Source organism: Haliaeetus albicilla, chromosome 3 (genome assembly GCF_947461875.1).
Source record: "Haliaeetus albicilla chromosome 3, bHalAlb1.1, whole genome shotgun sequence".
NCBI lineage: Eukaryota > Metazoa > Chordata > Aves > Accipitriformes > Accipitridae > Haliaeetus > Haliaeetus albicilla.
The window spans coordinates 23,341,697-23,362,739 of record NC_091485.1 but is presented as its reverse complement, the minus strand read 5'-3'; the positions used below and the strand labels follow the sequence as shown (position 1 = coordinate 23,362,739).

General features: G+C 38.0%; 1 protein-coding gene across 5 annotated transcripts; it reads right to left on the bottom strand.

Annotated features, from left to right (window-relative positions):
* Nucleotides 1-2,933: 2,933 nt before the first annotated feature.
* METTL4 (methyltransferase 4, N6-adenosine) lies at nucleotides 2,934-21,038 on the bottom strand. 5 transcript variants are annotated; one of them, XM_069779101.1, is made up of 9 exons: nucleotides 20,938-21,038; nucleotides 19,782-20,462; nucleotides 18,950-19,012; nucleotides 16,131-16,497; nucleotides 13,814-13,883; nucleotides 11,798-11,972; nucleotides 11,480-11,586; nucleotides 10,772-10,860; nucleotides 2,934-4,212 (listed from the first exon to the last, which is right to left on the bottom strand). In XM_069779101.1, the coding sequence occupies exons 2-9, from the start codon at nucleotides 20,208-20,210 to the stop codon at nucleotides 4,067-4,069; spliced, it is 1,446 nt and encodes a 481-aa protein (XP_069635202.1). In that variant the 5' UTR covers nucleotides 20,211-20,462; nucleotides 20,938-21,038; the 3' UTR covers nucleotides 2,934-4,066. The 5 variants fall into 5 exon arrangements, with proteins under 5 accessions (XP_069635202.1, XP_069635203.1, XP_069635205.1 ...); XM_069779102.1 differs by having other exon boundaries at nucleotides 19,782-20,293; nucleotides 20,938-21,032; XM_069779104.1 differs by having other exon boundaries at nucleotides 19,782-20,220; nucleotides 20,938-21,016.
* Between the last annotated feature and the right edge of the window lie 5 nt (nucleotides 21,039-21,043).

Genomic DNA, 21,043 nt, shown 5'->3' with positions numbered 1-21,043 from the left:
AAGGCTCCAAGGGAGATCTTATTGTGACCTTTCAGTACTTAAAGAGGGCTTATAAGAAAGATGGGGACAAACTTTTTAGTAGGGCTGGTTGCAGTAGGACAAGGGGTAATGGTTTTAATGTAAAAGACGGTAGATTTAGGCTAGATAGAAGGAAGACATTTTCTAGGGGGGCTTGGACTAGATGACCTTTAAAGTTCCCTTTCAACCCAAACCATTCTATGATTCTATGAAAATACCTGTGAGCTGGGACACCACAAGACTTCTTTCAGCAACTTGAACAAAGATCATTCCTTGGCTATTCTCTAGCCATCTTCCATTTTCTTACTGTTATAGAATCATAGAATCATTTAGGTTGGAAAAGACCTTTAAGATCATTGAGTCCAACCATCAACCCAACACCACCATGCCCACTAAACCATGTCCTGAAGTGCCACATCTACACATTTTTTGAACACCTCCAGGGATGGTGACTCCACCACTTCCCTGGGCAGCCTGTTCCAATGCCTGACAACCCTTTCAGTAAAGAAATTTTTTCTAATATCCAATCTAAACCTCCCCTGGCACAACTTGAGGCCATTTCCTCTCATCCAAAATAAGCAGTGGGTAAGTCTTAAATGGTATGTTGAAGCTAATGAACACAATTCTCAAGGCATAGTAGCATTTTCCTCCTGTAATTTTGTAGTTGTTTATGTAGTTTGGAAATCAATTTTCAAAGTCAGCTCTTCACTGCTGCTGATACCTGCCTGAGCTGAGTCCTATAAAGAGGTAAGAGCTGCTCACTTACTTCACTTATTTAATAATGTTTAATCTTGCAAGAGAAACTTCTCTGTTTCCACAGGACTTCACGCCTAGCAATCACTGTTCTAAAAACATATCTTACTGGTATAATTCTTTTTACTTTATTGAAGTTTAAAAAGACAAGTAAAGGTCATATGTTAATTTGACATTTCAAAATCATACTCAAACCTGAAGCTTCATAAAAGTAAGTTTGATTATGACACTTGATGTAGTCTACATATAGAAGCAGCTTAAAATTACTTCTTATTGCTTTATGAACTAAGATTATTTTTCAGTAAGACGTAATTTTAAAAGGCCTTAAGTAGTGGAGAACACCTACCCAAAGAATTTTTTTATCATTGTCCTGCTAAAATAACAGCAGATGTACCAAATAAAGTACTTCTTGAAAATTCTTGAGCACAGTTCTCATTTCACGGAACTGCCAAAAAAAGAATTTAGAACTGAAAAAAATTCTCTTTTGTCAATGTTGTTAGTGAAGTACACACTTCACCTATTTTTCCTTGGAATGTGTGAATTTTAACATACCAAAATAGAAAAGCAGAAAATATTTTTTAAAATGGGGGTAAAACCCCTATCATTTCTTAGGAACACTGAAGATGTGCATAATACCTAGGCTGCTACTTACCATATTCACCTTGACATCTCATTACTATCCTGTATTCCTCCATTCGTATCCTCTCCCTTGTTCTTTCATTTCTTACCAAGTTTGTAAACTCTTCAGAGCAGGTTTTCTTTTTTATACAAGGCTTGACACAACAGAGGGCACCTCTCCACCACAGAAGTAATATAAAGCAATTGATATAGATAATATTATTCTTTTATGAAAGGAAACTGGATCTTAAATTGTCCTTTTATATTAGCTGGCTTCACTTATCACTGATTTTTCAGTACACTTCAGATTCTGCCTCAGAGGAATCATCTGACTGACACTGAAAGATCTGATGGCTGGTTGGGGACAGCTGGGGTTTTGGACAGCTAGAAAAGTGTAAGAGGCCATTTAAATTATGAATTAAGCATAACAGGCCAATAATTACATTTAAAAGATGACCCTGAAACTATCAACTGCTAATACCATCATGAGATTTCCGAGTTAGCAACAAACTGAGATATATTGAACCTCCTCCTGAGAAAACCAAAGTTTCGGGTCAGCTGCAGATGTAGAACACCACTTCTGTCACATTCACAAGGTTTTTTTCATGGCAAGAGTGGTGGCAAAGTAGCAGAGCAAACAGCTGTCTGAGGCACAATTTTGTACTTATTTATGACAGGATCAGGTATTATTTAGACTCCAATCTTCAACTTTTGATTTCCAGTCTGAGAAGGTTACAGCCTGCCTGCATGTGCCCTCTACATACAAACCATACTCAGGAGGCTGGATTCCCAGCTGCTGCAATTAGCTGCTCAGCTTCTGAGCATGGCAGCTCAGAAGACAGAGGAAGGGCTAGAAGGCCTTGACTTGCAAAGGGACTCCACAGAAGAGACAGATTAAATAGGTCATCAATTCTTAAACAGCTTGAAGAAGGTCATTCCCTTAGAAGGGTTCTAACTGTGTATCTCAAAGGATGAGAGAGGTGGTTTCCTGATCTCTAAGATTGTTCATCCCTTTTCTTCATTTGCAATTAAAAGATAATCTAAAGCCATTCATAGCAGCAGGACATGGAACAGACAACTGTCATTTCTTGTGCTGTTTTATAGAGTACAAAGGGAAAACAAGATATGTACAGCAGATTTATTCCATGCCTGAGTCTCGTACTCTCATTCAGTACTGAATGAGACCATCTTGGGAGGGCAGGGGAATTCTGCCTGGAATACAAAACCTTCAGATAGGGAATAGGGAATGTCTTGTAAAACTGAAAGCAAATAAAGAACCTTCTTACCCCTTATAGTTGTAGGTAAGGTTGCTTAAGTACTGACAGTTTAAAAGGTAGGCTAAATAAAATCATGCAGTAGGAACTGTTTTGCTTGGTAACTACTTTCACTGTTGCATTATTTACTTATTTTGAATATATGTTTAACGGGGGGGCTGGCGGGGGGGGGGGGGGGAGAAAAAAAGCATTTTCCTTGTTTTGTTAACTCCACTGCTCCAATAGGCAAAATGTGAAATTTAACAGTAATACAGAAACTGGGTCTGCAAATAAGACACTGACAAGTTTTTATGTTAATTTTTGTTATAAAATTATTAAAAAATAACCTGCTAACATTTAAAGCTAAATTTAAAAACCTTCACAGCTCATCAGACTTCCAAAAGGGAAATTCCTGTAAGGAAGGTATGCAGTGCATTTTATTCCCCATTATAAACAGAACTCGGGAGCTTGCAATCAGGAAAATCAGCTTGTCCAGCAGCTCTACCTCTACTGCTGCAAATGTGTAAGTGGCAGAGGCTTCATTAAGTCTCCTTTTTTTATTTTTCAAAGCAAATCTAAGGGCAGCAAAGGACACACAAAGTGTACCATTCTTAAAAAAAAAACCCTAACATTTTTATGCTAGCTCACAGGCATGGCTTTTTAATGTTCCAAGAACATAAGGAAAGAGAATTTTTAAAATACTTATATGTTAAAATTTCAGTTAGATTTAACAGCTTCATATGCAGAATTTGTAAGATGTTGAGACTGATCATTTACAATGTATTCAAACAATTAACACCATATACAGAAAGATGGAATTGCTGACTGTTTTTAAAAAGTAATTTTACATAGAATGTGGTCAGTGAACAATTCATTTGCCAATTAACCCAAGCACTGCTCCTTTTATTTCCTCTAAGGTAGACAGACAGATACAAACATATAGGAGTATACACTGTCTTCATAATTATTTTAGTTCAAAATTCACTGCTTTGCAAATAACAATCTTTAAGGAAACATGTAATTCAGAACTGTTTACTTCCATTGCCACTCTTTAAAAATAATACATTATCATTCTCTTAAAATAATACATTACAAGTACAAAACTGTAGCACTTATGATGCTCAGATTTGATAGCTGCAGTGAGAATACTTTAAAATATCTTTCTTTTCTTGAGGTTTGAAAAAAACAGGGATGGACTTACACTCTAACATCAGTATTTAAATATCTCAAGATCATCAGAATAAAGGACCAGCTTGTACAAATGGAGATACCATTAAACAGATATCCTGTCACTTCAAGAATTTTAACTGAAGTGCAATTGGTTTTATTTCTGTTACCTTCTGAGTGCACCATCACTAATAAAGGCAAGTTCGAGAGTCTGCTAGGAAGGCGTGGAATTTCACAATTAAGCTACAAGACCCAACTCAGATTTCATTCTGCAGAAGAGTGAAATAATCAATGTGCTGAAACTTCAAAACCTCGTTTCCCCAGCTGGTCCAGCCAGGCTGTAGGTTCCGAGCAAACAACTCCAAGCGTTCCACATCTGGCTTGATAAAATCTGCCAGAACCCCTGTGCAAGAGAAAAAAACACAAAGATAACAACAGTGACAAAGGTAGAAATCACAAAAGTAAACAAATAAAACCTCCCCTGTGCTGCTAGTGGATGAAAAACTGAATGTTTTATTAAAAAAGGGAGAGACAGCAAATTAATTTCAGGGGTTTCATCAAATAGCTGGACTATTTATAGTGAGAAAGTAATTTTAAATAAGTGCCCTTGAGAGTCTGAACAATACTGTCAAGGCCTTCAATAGCCTTGATTTATTGGTTTTCATTTAGAGAAAGGGAATGAGGATTTATTTCAGCCTCTACATAGATGAGTTCTGAATTTTTCACTAATATCAACCAAACACCTCCTAAAGACTCGCTTAGCTCCTATAACACAGGGGCAACATTTCTAAAAATACATAAATAAATCCTTTCTTTAATTAAGATCACACTCTTCTCTGCATCTTAAAGGGGATAACAGCATTTTTTTTATGACAACCATTAAAAGGTAAAATAAGAAACATCAGTTAAATAAGCATAGCAGTAAAAGGGCTATAAAAATGGAGGGACTTCTTCCCCAATACCAACTTGGCAACCGAAGAAATATTTATGTAACTGTGTTCTTTCATTCAGTAACATAAATCTCAATTTTCTTCTACAGTTGGGCATTTTTACTGCTTAAACCCAAATAAATAGATGCCTGTCATTAACATCAATTATGTCACCGATTATGACTGGTATTCTTGGAGTGATAGAAAAAGATTTTGCATTTCACCTGGAAAGTATTATTGCAAACAGTTTATTGTTAAACATATTACTTGTCATACAGAGCCATTTAGTTTGTGGCTGGGTCAAACAAATTCTTAACTATGTTTCAGGAAATAGCTACAAAGATATTATGTATAAAAATATGTATGAGAAAAACAAAGCAGGCAGAAAGACTGAAAAACATGTCTATACTAAAAATTACATGTTAAGTTTTTATTTTTGTTACTGAGGGCAAAAGAAGAAAAACTATGAAACTATTTCCTTTTCCAGAGGATACCTTGGTCATTTTTTAATCAGATCTGCCAGTGATTTCTGCATTTCTGTAGCTTAAAAATCCAGCTCATAAATCCAACATTATGTTGCTTAACTCAGTCTCTTCAGACATGATCATTGCAGAAAGCAAAAATACATCCAATCAGCATACATTAAAGTATGAAAGGGAATGCTTTTTTTTTTTTTGGTGCAATCCAAGTTCTGACTTTTTGCATCAAGTTTGCCAGTCACAGACTCCCTGCAGGAGACCCCAGCTGATCTTATCATGGATTGCTCCTGTTGCAGAAAAATGAGCATCAACTTCACTGTCTAGTGAATATTAACCAACCCCAGATGCATTTCCTACCTACATGATCGCTTCTTCCAAAGCTTAAATCCATTCAAAACTTTTTCATAAATATTCTCTAATAGTTGTTTCCAGACTTTCTTGTATTTTGGCATGGCATATAAATCTATTCTTCTTCCCCCAATATTTAACAAACGTCAAATGAATGTCTCAGATGGGTTGTCATCAAGGCAGCTTTTAATCTAAAAAATACTGCTACCAGCAGGAATCATTCTAAAAACCTGCTGCTTTTACAGGCAAGCTAAAATGTTTAAACAAATCTAACATTTGCAGAGAAGAGTCTGGGAGGTTTAGAGGAAAATGTACGTTCTGACGGAAAGCTTGCTTCACTGAACATTGCTGTTTGGCGTCATAGGAGTTCATCTAATTAGACACCACTTATGAGTAGCTGCTTTTATACCGTATTTTTCAAACCCACCATATTAAAAAAAAAGTAAAATTGTTCTTTTTCCATGCTTTACTTAGTTAAGGATTTCTTGTGCACAATTTGCTGCCAACATGATCAGAGGGATGGAATGCCTCTCCTATGAGGAAAGGCAGGGAGAGTTGGGGTTCTTAAGCCTGGAGCAGAGAAGGCTCTGCAGAGATCTTACTGTGACCTTTCAGTACTTAGAGGGGGCCTATAAGAAAGATGGGGACAGACTTTTTAGGGTAGATTCAGACTAGATAGAAGGAAGACATCTTTTACAACAAGGGTGATGAAACACTGGAACAGGTTGCCCAGAGAGGTGGTAGATGCCCCATTCCTGGACACATTCAATGTCACGTTGGACAGGGCTCTGACCAACCTGATCTAGTTGAAGATGTCCCTGCTCATTGCAGGGGGGTTTGGACTAGATGACCTTTAAAGTTCCCTTCCAACCCAAACCATTCTATGACTTTAACCAAGGTCTTCCAAAAATCTATTTTCTTGATCATCTAAGAAAAGCCCATGTTGCAGGAGGTTGCACTTTTTTCCATAGAAAAGAAGGGAGAGACTGTGGAAAGCAAAGCTTCAAAGCTTTCAATAAGCTCTCTGTGAACAGATCCTGACATCTGTAGGATATCTTTTTGATCCTAATAGGCATAAGATCATGTAGAGCTTACTGCAGAGTCAGGCTTTACATAACTTTCCCCCCCCTTCCATATAAAAACAAAATAGAAATATTTTATGCTTTATATAGGCTTCTAAGTAGAGGAAGCAATTACTTAGGTGACAAAATTTTATTAAGAGCACATTAGTAATGTTGATGTTTGTTCTTAAAATGTATAGATAAAAAAATATCATCACAGCACTAAGTCCAGTAATCAAAAGCAGCTTTACTAAGCACCAAGAACTTCCATGCCTAAGAGAACAAATTTTAAAAGCACACTTAGGAGATTCAACCAACTTCAAAGATTGGTTCACCAGAAAGCAAAAGAAGAGGTAGCCAAAAAATGGGTCAGTTCAGCAGAAGCAAGAAGCTTGTGCCAATATTTCGATCGATTTGGTTACAGAATTTAAAAAGGAAGTCCCAGGAATCTCTCCCTCTCCTGCTGCCAGAGAGAGGGCTGTTTTTTAAAGTCAGAGTATTTCTTAAAAACAGACAGATTACGTATAATTCAAGATCACGTTATAGTATGATTTTTTCATTGCTAGGTTGTAGGCATTTACATAATCACATCAGGCAGTAGCTTGCACTGCAATTGAAATTACCATAACAAGAGGGCAATAATGTGGCTGTATTTTGTTGGCATAAAATCTCATTATACTGGTTTCCTTAAAATAGGAAAAGTCAGTGTTCAAGTTATAAATTATAGCTTCTTTGTTAGGCTTTTATACCACCAGAAGGCTATCTTAACACACATGGATCTGACTTGCAGCCCTTAAGAAAACTCTGGAGTTTTTTTCCTCTGAAGACAGCTTAGAGGATCTACATCAGTAGAAAGATTAAATATTAAAGTTTTTCTAGATTTAAAAAAAAAAACAACCCCACACAATTACTTCTATCTACTTACACGTACCACTTAAATAGACGATAAATAGATTATTCTTTATCATTTGCAGGTGTCATAATGTCACTATGACAGCAACTCAGGCACCTATACTTGGGCATCTAATGCCCTATGACACATGAAGCTAGCAGAAAGCCTGCTGGTAGACATAACAGCGGTCTTCCAGAAAACCCACTTCCTTCTGAAGTGTGATCTGGCAATCCAGTACCTACCTATAGCTGCCTACTCTTAATCCTAAACATGTATTGAAGATGCATGCTGCTAAAAATGTTTAAATAAGCAAAAGGAAGAATCATTTTTGAAACAAGCAACAGTTTCCCCTTATCTTTTGAACCTTCATTACATAAATAGCAAGTTCTGCGTGGCAAATTGGAAACAAAGTGAAAATGACTGTCGGCTTTTCACTGTCTGATTTGTGAGCCATACAAAGCACAAAGAACATAACTGAACTCATTGCATAGTAACCCTTCAAAAGAGTCTGCAGTGTACAGGTCCTTATTGCCCAGTTTGTCTAATCCCTGAACAGAGTAGGACCAGAAAAAGACCTGAGACTCAGCACAAAGACGGCTTTACAATTTCTGCATCTTTCCTGAGCTTCAAGTTAAACCTAGATGTTGATGCACCTATAATTAGTCTAACAGTAAGGGCTCACAAGGTGCATAAGGAAACAAAAGGCATTTACTTCTTTTTACTTCCAAAACCACTTCTATAACGTGGCCTAACAAGCCAGGGTTGCCACAGGAGGACGGAGTTCCCAAGATTTCCCATTGCACTCTTCTGCTGGAGATACACAAAGCAGCTAGAACACAGCCAAGAATTAATTCCAATGTTTTTATGCATACTCCTATACGACAATTTTATTTTCTAACAATAAGCATACATACTTAAAAACTGGAGGAGAAATGGCTATAACAAGAAGGATCTATGAAACAGGAAAAGGAAAACAGGTATTTGAAGTTTTACATTACTTCACATCATCTGCATAATAGAATACCTTCTATGTCTTCTAAGAGCAACATTGAATTGAATTAGGAAGAAAACCTGCTGTTATTTGAATCAAAACCAGGAGTAATAAAATTTCATTTTAACGCATTTGCATAAGGAAGCTTAAGTACATTTACAATGACGTATTAAAACTCTAAGCATTGAACACAGCACATGCATCACCAAAAACCCCTACGGTCACAATTTCATGCTTAAATGCACTGTAGGAACCCAAACATCTCTTTTTGATGGCTTACTTTAATTTCCATCTTTCTCTTCCCCCCGAGAGATAAACTGTTATAAGTCGTTAAGTGGCTACATATGTACCAACATAAAACCTTTATAGTAGTAATAAGAAATAAAGTGCCAGACAGCATCAGCAAATACTAATATTTTTGGCTTTGTTACTGCTTAAACAAAGCATAAAGAATGTGTGTGACTCATCAAGTGTCCTTCTCCCCCACTGCCAAATCTCTGCTTCTGTTCAAATTTCTGCTGAGCCACTCTAGGATGTAGCTTAACTGCTCTCTACTGGCCACTTTGAGAATATTGTCCGGTCATGAAAGTGATACCCTTTTACAACGCTGAAGTCAAAGCATAAGCTATTAGCTTTTGTCTTATGGTCTACCTTTTCATTCCACAACCATGTTCTGAATGGAGTTGCCAGAACTGGTACGTGGATTTTTATAAAAACCTTGTAAATCGCTGATATTGCGCAACAGCAAATTCATTTTTCAAACAGAAACACAAATGCTGCACAATGGTATCAAATCCCATCATTCAAGACTCAAGAAATATGTAAATTCACATGGACAATTTCTTTCAAAACCCATTCAGGATCATCATTTATAAAGGATTCCCCAATATGGTCTCTAGCTTCTGCCCTACAAAAGAATTGTTCTGAGGACCATTCTGGCACTAGAATTCTCTATAACACATAAAACCTGCTGTTTTGCACCCTTGGATATCTCACAAGTTTCCTGTTTGTGTCTGAGTGTGCTGCTAAGTATTGGTTTTCTGAAGAGGCCCTAGGTGGCTGTCTCACAAATCACTACCCTACCATTCATTATCTTAAATCAACACACATACTTCCTGCTGTAGCCCTAATCTTAAAGATGTAGCTTCAGAACTGCAAAAAGATTCTCCTAGAATTGCCTTTTTTTTGGGGGGGGGGGGGCAGGGGCGGAAGGGTCTGTCCTCTGTGAATATATAACAACTGTCCAGATCAGCTTCCTAACTGAAGTTGTGCTGTTCCTTGGGAACAGAAAAAGGAAAGCATGTCAGTGAAGCAAACTGTGATGCCTCTCCTCTCTAACAGCACTGTGCATTTCTTCCACCTGCCTTTTCTGATGTGATTACACAGCACGATTCATCATAAGTTTTCCCCTTGGGGGACGATGAAACCATTTTTGTGAGAGGTATTAAATATGTTTCTTACCATAGCATTGTAAGGCACTCAGGTGTTATAACGATGAAAGTAGTACAACTTTCTATTGATGAAATTAGTCAGAAGTAAGAGTGCTCCAGAACAATGTGCAAAAGGCAACATAACACACAGAAATCTTCAAATCCTTTGGACTAAATTCTGAAAAGTTGAATTTATACCCACTCTAACTGGTTGGCTGGAGTTACTGCATCGATTTCAGCAAATTAAATACAGCTCCTCAGAAATAAACAGGGCATGCTCTATTTGTTGCCCATTGTTAACAGTTTTAAAATACGTTTTTGGATTTCAAGGCACAACTGTACTGCAGGTGTATAAACAACACATGCAGAAATAAAACCATTTACTTCAGGATGACATAATAAAGAAAGAGGTTTCTGCTTTTATTAACTAAGTAGAATATATCCTATTTTATATATTCCCAAAGTTCATCCCCACCCTGCAAGGTACTTTAGGTCATTTGGCATAACTTCATACATACAGTATCTGTAAACTGTTCATGCAGCATTTAAAAAACAAATTTTAAAAATGCAACTTTTTTTTACATGTCTACCCAAAATATTCATACAATAAATGCTTGAAGTTCTACTTTTCACATTGCTTTTTAGAGACCAAGATTTAGGTGCCTGACAACATTTTTAGAAATGTTGAGGAACCACAAGTCCTGTTGAGCAAAATTGCTTGGCATATGGGAAATTAAGGCACTTCATATATAAAGGTATCTCATTCTAGGTACATCATTTCAGATATCCAAGTCTGCCCTACAGAACCATTATGCAACAAAACAAAACGTACCAGTCAGAGGGGGTTTATGTGAATGCAGGCTGCAGGGTATGCTGACAATTAACTTATGTTCCGGAATTGGAAGTACATCCTCAGATTTCCTGTTGTATAAATCAGAACAAGGAAAGAAGTATGGGAATGAATACCACCAAATGTGATGCTGCAGCTCTCACAGAGCTACTTCAGATGGGTGCTAACACCCAGAATGTTCATTCACAGTCAAACTTCAGATAAGTCTAAGGGAAGTTAAATGTTGCTCGGCCATAATATATAAAAGGACAGTTTATGAAATCACTGAGGTTTTAGACAAAACAGGGTTAACAATAGCCATACAAAGCCACTGAGAACAAACAAGGTAGTCCTGTATGTTTTCACGTGTAGAAAAACACTGGTGTCCAAAAAATGGCATCAGCCTATGCCAAGGACTCATGGTCCAAGAGAACCTGTCAGCAAAGGAAGCCCAGTCCACAAGGCTTTTATCTGAGCCAGTTCCCAGACACAGACAGATATGAAGAACAGACAAAGGCTTCCATCCTTTAACCTCACTAAAGCACTCCCTTATCCCAAAGCTATTAAGGCTATTTTTCGGTCCACAATCAGCCAAAAGATGATGCCAAGAAAAGATTTTGGGACATTATATTCTATTATGAACAAGTGATATATACAAAGAGAATCCTAGCAGCCTCAGAAAAGACATTTACCACAAATATCCTGGCATACCTTAAGGTTTCCTTTACGTCTCCTTGAACTCTTCCCAATACAAGAACTTCATAGGGCTTTTTGTGTAAAGAATCCAAAGGCAATACAAATTCTCCAGCTCTAGTAATCTAACACAAAGGAGTTAAAAATACACAGTGGAAGATTTTCATACACAACTTTTTCCAAGACATTTTCTTTGATAAAGAGGAAGATACTGATGATACCATACCTTTGAAATACAAAAGCACATAGCAGTAAATACACAAAGTATAATATAAAGTGTCATAGTGCAAGCCCTCTCAGTCTCCAAGAAAGCAACAAAACAAATTGAGAACTTACTTTTACCCAGTGCCACTCAGCAAGTGTTTTCACAGACCAATACGGATAAAGTTCATCCTTAACAAAACGTAAGTGCTTCTGCCTATTAGTCACCCACGTGACTACAAGACAATTTGGAGCAGCTAGTGCTGGTACAGGAATCTGCTTGATTTGCCATGAACACAAGTGGCTGTATCTATATGCCAATACAGTGAGAAAGCAAGTTAACATATACCAAATATAAAAATTGCAAAGCAACACAAATAGATAGAGAAATCACACAGCCAAGACATTTCAAGAATTATCTCCCGACAAGTGATAAAAATGGATCAAGACTGACACCCAGTGGCCAAATCTGATAGAATCTGATAGAAAATCATTAGTGTATGTACTTAAGTTTTACTGAGCAGAACCTTCAACTACATATTTCTACTATTCCCCCAAATAAAGTATTACGAGTTGTGATTCTGAAGAAGTCTAAAAGCCCATGTTTAATTTAAGAGCTACCATATGTAATTCAATACTCTCATCTTTTCACCAGAACAAAGCTATTTAGTGAAAAGTAGCTCTTTAGTCAACGTAACATTATTCACTTTTCATAATAAGCAATCCCTCTTCTGAATGAGAATGACAAGTGAGTCATTTACAAGCACAAGGGCAACACTAATTTGACTGGCAAGTTAAAAGGTCATAAAAGGGCAATCACTTCTCCAATTATTTGCAGAACTTATTCATTTTTTTAAATTACCGTTCATGGTAAAAGTTCTCTAGGTTATTCAGAACAGTTCTGCAAATTTTTGAGCTAACTGTATGCTACATAGGTGAATACAGTATGCTTTCCAGATTCTGTCCTGTTCTACCATTTTTATCATGATGCTACTCTACACTATTAGTGATTTGCAATTCATGGAACCTACAAAAGTGCAGCATCAAAAACATTGGCACACTGCCTACTGGAATCAACAGCCACCATCAGAGTACCTGGGATCCCTATACAATGCAACAGTGAGAAAAACAGCGAGAAACAGGTAACAAGGATAAAATTCAAAATACTTCCTGGACTAGCCTGTCCAGAGAAAACAAGATTCAGAACCCAGATGTGAAATGCTTAACAAAGATTAGCTGTCAACAAGGTAACCAACAGCAGTGATAGCTCTTCCACATTTTGCCCTTATTTTGCAAGGGAGAGGGGGTCTTGCTGGCTAATTCATGCTTGTGAATAACTACAGTTTTCCTCTGAGTAACTTACATAGTTAAGAAAGACACCTGAATGAGTTTAACTCTGAGTTTCTAGAGGTGTCTGTAGGGCTTTCAAAGTAAAACCTACTAATCAGTCTCTGCATCTTCAAATTATATCTTCATAACAAACTTCAAAAGCTACAGTAGACATTATTCTAGAAAGCTGTAAGGCCATTATTTTCTGTCTGTCCTTCTTTCACATGAGTACAATTCTAGGATAATCAAGAGAGCTCCACTGGCATAAGCCTGATGTTACTCAGTGGAGAAGGAAGCCCATAAAAATTTTAAGTTAATGACTTCATAAAGTTCCTATTGCACTTGAGGATTTTACTGCTGCATTATCACTTTCTCTCTTCTACCCATCAGACTGAAGCTCAAACTACAGCTCAAATTAAAAAAAAATAATTAAAAACCTCAGTCCTGGAAATACATATTTATCCAGCTTTATGCCCACTGAAGTAACCCTAATAATTTCAAATGAGTATCTGCATGATCTGGGCCTTACAAAACAGTTGACTCCAGACTTTCCTTATAGGTCTCAAGGACTAACATTCTCTCACCAGTTAGGTAATTTAAAATCTACTCTTGCAAATATTTTGTATGCAAAGTATCCAAGCCATTTCAGTGAAATCCCCAAGACATTTCACAGACTTGAAGGTAGGCATGTGCCAAAATATTTGCTAGTTTAAGCTACAGTCTCACAGTTCTATTGGTCTTGGAGTGCACCAGTACATTAAAATGTTAATTACCCATTGTAAGCTAAGATGACAGTTTGTTTGATTTTACTGTAAAATTTACCTGTTACTCCTTTTAACAGACTTGTTCTCCCATGGTGGATCAATCACAATTACATCATATTTTTTCTTGTCTGGAAAGTGAAATTACAAAAAAAAAAAAAGGCCAGTAAATTAGTTTTAAAATAAATCTACTAGTTAAAACTGATAAAGGCTTAACTACCCACATACAGACAACATTTAAAGAGCCAACTATGCAGCAAACTCACAACTTTCTTCTGTTCTTTCCAAATAAGAAGTTAAAAGCTTCCAGCATGCTTGTTTTAATTCAGATAATGATATACTTCAGAGATTTTTGGGCTAATTACCTAAGGAAAGGATGTTTATGTGATCTGTGTCAGATCCCTCCAAGAAATTTTGAACAACTTGGGGACTTTCATGAAAAAAAACCTGATAGCAGAGTGCAAGCCTAAGATGAAAATTTCTCCGAGTTTCCCAACAAAAGCTATGTAATAAGGCACCCAGCTGAGTGAAACGCTGCAGCCCTGAACACAAGATTCCTGTCCTGTTTGATCTTTCAGCAGGCCAACTGGGACATGCAGAGCTCCAAACCAGCCCTGGAAAAAAAACCCTGCAAAACTGTGTTTTGCACTACTGGAAGTGAAGAGAGACAGAGCGCTAGACCCAGTATATGAAATGGAGATTAATGGACAAGAGGAATAGAACTGAAAGAGTTTTAATGGGAGAAGCTGGGATTACTTTAGTTGGAGGACAGAAGATACAGGACATATCCATAAAAAAACCAGGACTCTCCAATTTTATTTTTTCCACAGAATATATTTGTTCCTTCATTGAGTCTGATGCTAATTATTTAAATAGCTAATAAGAACAACAGCTTAATCTTTAATGTCCATTAAATGTGCTTTCTACATCTTATTCCCTTATTAACATTGGAGGTGTTATCCTGACAGTGGGCTGACCAGCAGGAAGTATTTCTCTTCTGGCAGGTGAAAGGGAAGAAGAAAAATAGTAATTAAAATGGACAGTAGACTTCCTCAAAAAAAAAAATAAAAAAAAAATCTAAAGTCATGGCATTATATTAACATTCACTGTTGGTTACTTCAAAAGCATTTTCTCAAATTTCCTGGACTGCTCTCTGACCTCCATGAGAATCCAAACAGCTGTGCATAGTGATAGCACAGTGATAGTGACCTTCCTTCTTTCATACAGTTGAAAACAGCTAACTGGCTAAATTTTGGACTTCAAATATAAAATGATTATTTGGATAATAAGATTCCATCTCCTGCATGTCTTCTTAATTAAAAAAAAATATATATCAGTGAACATCTAAGTTGCACATTAGAAGGGAGGAAACATACATAACTAACAAATCTAAAATTAGAGGGAAGAGCAGTAATGCCCAGCTCTTGCTCACAGGCAACATCTTTCCTATAAGACTGTCTGATGAAGCTTAGCTGCTGCTGATAATAATAATAATGGTCAAATTGAAAGCTAATGGAACAATGAAGTACAGCGAAGACTGCCACATGTTGTCAACTTAAAGCTTTCTGCATGGCCCATTAAGGCTGGGGATACTGGCTTGGATAGCTTTTGATCTACTTTTACAGAGGAGTTACTAATTCTAAAACCCCACCATTTCCCCATCACTGATTTTGGCTTAAGCCAATACCCTCAGCTGAAATGTAGGAGCTGAGAAGTCAACTCATGTTTGCTACTCATGGTCTTGTTAAAGTGGCATTCACCTCCAGCTGGGGGCAGCAGCCTCTCAAACTGTTACTTATCTTCTCTGGGGGACACTGGGGTTGATTTCACAATCAGTTCACGTCAATCTAAATAGACCCTGCCACTGAACAGGATGAATCTGTAAGGGAACCCTTGCTTTAACGTGCATAATCTCATCCCTCTCCCATGGTCTAATCTAGCTAAAAACCAAGACAGCAGGAACACCACCCCAACAGCAGCATAGCAGCATGGACTCACCTATGTTAAAGCCTCATTCTGTGGGATAGGGACCCAGAAGCATAGCTAGTCCCAATTTAATGTGTTTATATGACTTCTGTACTGACAGCAGCTCAGAACATGCTCTCAAACTGTCATATTTTGGCTGAGATTTTTAAAGGAGCCTCCTGGAGATAGATAACCCCCCCATGACATGAGCTCCTAACCACTCAAGATTGCTTTGAAAACCCTTACCTATTTGCACAAAGTTAGAAATACCACTTTGAAAGCTTGCAACAGCATTTCCTATCAGTGTGATGCTGTATATTAAAATCTCTTCATTGAGTCCTTAGTCATCTTGACATTAACTGCCCTTCTCAGGCAGGAGAGAAGTGGTAAGTTCTAGTGCCTAAGATACTTACAGCTTAGCAGGGGCTGTAAACACGAAATATCAGATAAAAGAAAACTGCTTTTTGGTGGCACCAAGTACTTCTGCCCCATTAACACAAGTATCTTTGCAGAATTTGAGCTGTTTTCTGTAACACACGAAAGCAGGTCCTGCTCTGGAATGGAGGTTTCATCATCTAGCACATGTACAGCTTGATGGTCACTTTCATTCACAGCTGGAAACTGCTTTGCCATTTCACATAATTCAGCCAACCCACAGCCAATGTGCCCAGGAACAACATTCTTCCTGCAACTGAGTTCTGTAGTATTGCGGTGAAGAAAACCACTTTTGAGTCCTTCTTGGACTAAATGCAAAGTGCCTTCCCAAATGAGGTTCCTAACCTGTATGGTCATAAAAAAAAAAACAAAACAAGGGAAGAAGAAACAATCTTTCAAGTATCTACTTGATCAGGGAATGCAACAGAAATCAAAACATTTTCAATCTGCAGAGCGGGAAGAGGATCCCTGTCAAACACTGAGATCATTGACTCAAAAGCTACAAGGGCATGATAACAAGGCCATGCTAACTTTTGTTGTTGTATTTTCAGTAAAGTTACAACAATTAGAAGCCTGGAAAAAGAAAGAGTGAGAGACTACTGAATAAAACATTTCACAGTCAACAGAGGTGGAATATTATTTCAAACAAACGTAAATTTCAAAGTTATAATTTGAAGTGTAAGTTAAAATTCTAATCTAATTTCAAGTTACTGTGCCCATAAATATATTTTAATTGATATGTATACTGGGATCTAAAAATCATTATTTTCCCACATTTTAATTCACTTTGAAAAAACAATAGTTTATGCATTTTAAAAGAAATATTGAAGTACAATCAGAAATCAAATTACATTATTATAATTTGGTTTTGCAACTTTTCTAAGTGACACACCTCTCAAATAACCTGCCAGTGAGTCCAGGAAGACAAGATTCTTGGATCTACATACACTCTCATTCACTTCAGCACGCTCTCATTGCAAAATGTAGAGAACTAGTTTATTCCCAGATCATTGAGCCTTTATGAGTTTCAATTATGAATGAGGCATTTTTGTTCACTGAGAACAGCAATATTGCCAGTTACAGTGGCAAATTATCACAGCTACTAATGGTTTCAAATACTTATGGTTTCTAAAGCTCCTAATTATGGAATCCTCAACTTTACAAGATGTTTTTACAAAATACTCTTTATTACAATTTCCAAATTAATAGGGGGAGAAGGATATGGTTTTTTAATCATTTCTTTAATAGCACCACCATCTAGACATCTGAGGGGACAAAGTCATAATTTTTAAGTACCTAGGTTTGTGATAGTAAAAGTTCATACTACTTAAACAGAATTAATAAATATATCTTTAGAAATGCTACAAGTTGTACAGCTGAATTAATGCTGATGGCTTTTCTTCTTACACCCATGTGTTATTTCGCAGGTGGACAAAGCCTCTTGACTATCAAGCAATTTAAACAGTAGTTTTAACAAATGGCTGCTGAAGGAATTTAGCATATTTTGTACTGTTCCCTGTGTTGACTCCAACTGAAATTCATAAATGGATTCAACGCCTACTTTCACTGACAGACACAAATTTGGATTGGTTTTTTTTTTTTGGAAAATGATTCTAAAGATACAAGTTAAGTGCCAAAATAATCTGAATTGACTTGCAGAGCTACAACCTTTAACACTACAAATACAGTAAAAACCAATACATTCTAATCTGTGAATGGTACCAGAGGCTAACTGGGATCACAAATTTTTCAAAACTGTGTCTTTTTTGCATAATCACCAAAAATCATTTGAAGTTACATGGCCCCCAAGACATCAAACTTTTCTTCATTTCTTCCCTTATTCCTACTGTGAATTACTTTATTTTAGCTTAAAGGTTTTCAAACTCATAAACCTCTGTTTGATGTTGAGCTTCAAAGTTCTCTCCTTTATGGCGATTCTGCACATGCATAGCCTATTCACAATAATTACAGGACCTCTACCCTGTATCATAGCAAATTGCATGTTTACTACAAAATTGTTGCCACGTAAAAGAAAAATTTAGTCATTTAAATATAGTCCAAGAGGAAAAGACTTAAACAAAAAGCCCAATATGACTAGCACCTTTGTCAGAGGAAAGAAAGCAAGTGTAGGTCCTAGTTCAGGTTCACATCACTATTTAGGAAAGCAGTAAGAACACATCAAACATGATCCACAGATTACATTTCTCGGATTTACTAAAACGCTTCAGTGTAATTCAGTTGTAACTTCACCAGTACATCACTGATGCAAGCCTAAACAGACACTTGAATTCTAATTAATTCATGATGCTTTAGTACAACAATGTAAAATGTTAGATTGAAAAATTCTCTCTCATTAGCAGAACGAGACATCTTGGAGCGCATTTGGTCAGAGGAGCTTTGAGTAACTTCAGCACAGTGTCCTGATATACTAAACATGAGCTGATCTTCAGAACATATTACACTGTTTATTTCAAATGAGTCACTCCCTGTTCAACTAATACTCAACTCATCACTATATAATGCTCAGTTACCCATAACAGTAAAAGATATTTTGTGAATGCAGCTTCCAGCTCTTCAAAATGTCTCACCTGCAGTTTCATGTCCAGTTTGTTTCATATGTATCTCCACAGAAGACATTCTCTGTATGCACTTATTCATTTAAGGACTGGAGAGAGTACCTTCCCGTTAGTGGAAAAAGCTACAAGAACAGAACTTGTTTGCAATTATGTCTTGCACTCCATACATGCCCAAAGTCAGGTTTCATGTACGTGCAAAACATACTTTTGTTCAGACTTACTTTTGAATGGTATTCTAAAGCATCCAGTTCACCTTGGTTGAACACACATTTCCTTTTACGTTTCTGCAGAATGAGCAAGCAATGAAAAAAAGAAAAAATCCACATTACTCCATGATGAAAAGAATAACCACACATACCTGAAGTACAGATTAACTTTTAAAAGCAGAAGAAACTTCCATCTTTTTCCAACACAAGTGTAAGACCAATTAGCAAAAAGGTGATCTCCAAATACCTAGGCTGCTGTAGGCATTCTCAAGGTACATAGGCTTAAAGCTGTGTTATGTTACTCATGGCACTGGGATCTGAAGGTAGCTAGTGCATGCCACAGTTCACGTTCATGCCTCCTCTGGGCCCATACTAGAAAGTATTTGTTCAGCTGCCAAGTGCAGTTTACCAATAACAGGAGAAAATTAACTATGTCTTCATGATTACATTTGTTAGTTTAGACCTGCAACTTTATATTTTTTGGTCCATAAGGAACAGTACTGAACAATTTACAGATTGAAAGTAAATTCATACTGTCCTCCCCTCCTTGTTAATCCGCACAATCTTGACAGCTACCACAGTTTCAGCTCAAGTGCCTGACAACAACCAACATCAGAAGATTTTGTGAGCAAGCCACTGCTTTATAGTCAAAGGATGCACATTACTGACATAAGGGACACAAGAATATCCTCATGAGCGCTTACGTTTTCTGTGCATCTTGAAATCTATTGTGGACAAGTTCCTGCTCTCCTACATAACCTCAGGAAACTGAAATGTGCAGGACAACGTTATTGGTGTATTATTTACCAGGGGATTACTGTAGTTTACTGTATTATGGAGAACATACCTTCCTAGCACTGGCAACAGAATCTCTGATGCCACTCTTGGTTCCTTCTCGATGTTCCTCTCTGTTGCTGCTGGCCTTTATTTCTGTGAGACTCACCTCAGGGCATCCCTGCCACAGCTGTTCCTCAGGAACTGCAGCTATATGGGGCTTAGAAACGTCAAAGAACTCCTCCCGAAACACGTATCTCGTTTTTGCTGTTCTACTTTCTGTTTCTATCACATCTCCAGGGCCAGGAATAGGACCATCTCTTGATGAGGAGGTGGCAGCAAAGGTAGAAGTAGCATGACAATCTCCAGTAGATGTGACAGAAGTATTGAGAGTGACACCACCAGAGTATGCAAAGGAGTCACAGATCTCATAGCCACACTGGTTGATGAAAGAGAGATGATCCACAAGCCACCCCGCTGTCAGCCGATGTACCACAGACATCACAGCTCCCCTTTTCAGGAAGAAAAATCAACTCCCTGAGACCGTACCTGGTAATCATACGCACTTCCTGGAGCAAACTCCTCCTGTGGGAATTTTTTTAAGAGTTCACTTTTCAGAACTATCACTGTTTAATAAAGTAGCACCTATCTTCTGACCAACATGTCCATGCGCACACAGAACACACCGCAGAAACTTCAGACTTCAGCCAGTTTCCCCATCGTGACTTCTGTTTCATCCCTGTTTCACTTTTCTCTAGTAAGCAAGTCTTAAATAAGTTACTATCATTTTATACAGTATAGATTTACTCTAAGATAACTCTTTCAACAAGTTAGAAAAGAGCTCTATGGCACAGCAATCACACGAACCAAGACTAGGTATGTCTGACAGCACTCGGGAGCAGTGGCACAAGCACAGGGCCAGCCGCGGCACCAGCACAGCAGAGACCAGCCCCCAGTGCCCCTGCCCGCAGGCACACAGGGACTGGGAGCCCGGGTTCTTCCCCAGAACCGCCCCCCGCCGCCACATCCCACCACCGCTCGGCGGGAAGAGCGGCCTGACGGCGCAGCACCCTCTGCACCGCCGCAGCGGGGAGGGGAGGGCTGCTGAAGCTTGTGCGCGGTGCTCGGTGCAGAGGGAGGAAGGGGGCTACCCTCCGGCCTGTCCCTCACTGAGGGCGGAGAAAAGCCCCGCGGGCTCGCCACGGCACGGCAGTACCTCACACATTTACCTCCGCTGCTCCGTCCCCCGTGAGCACCGCCATCTTGTTGTACGGCCACAACCTTTTCTCCTAAGAACTTCCAGGGGAATCAGGCGGCTTATGGGGGAGGGACCAG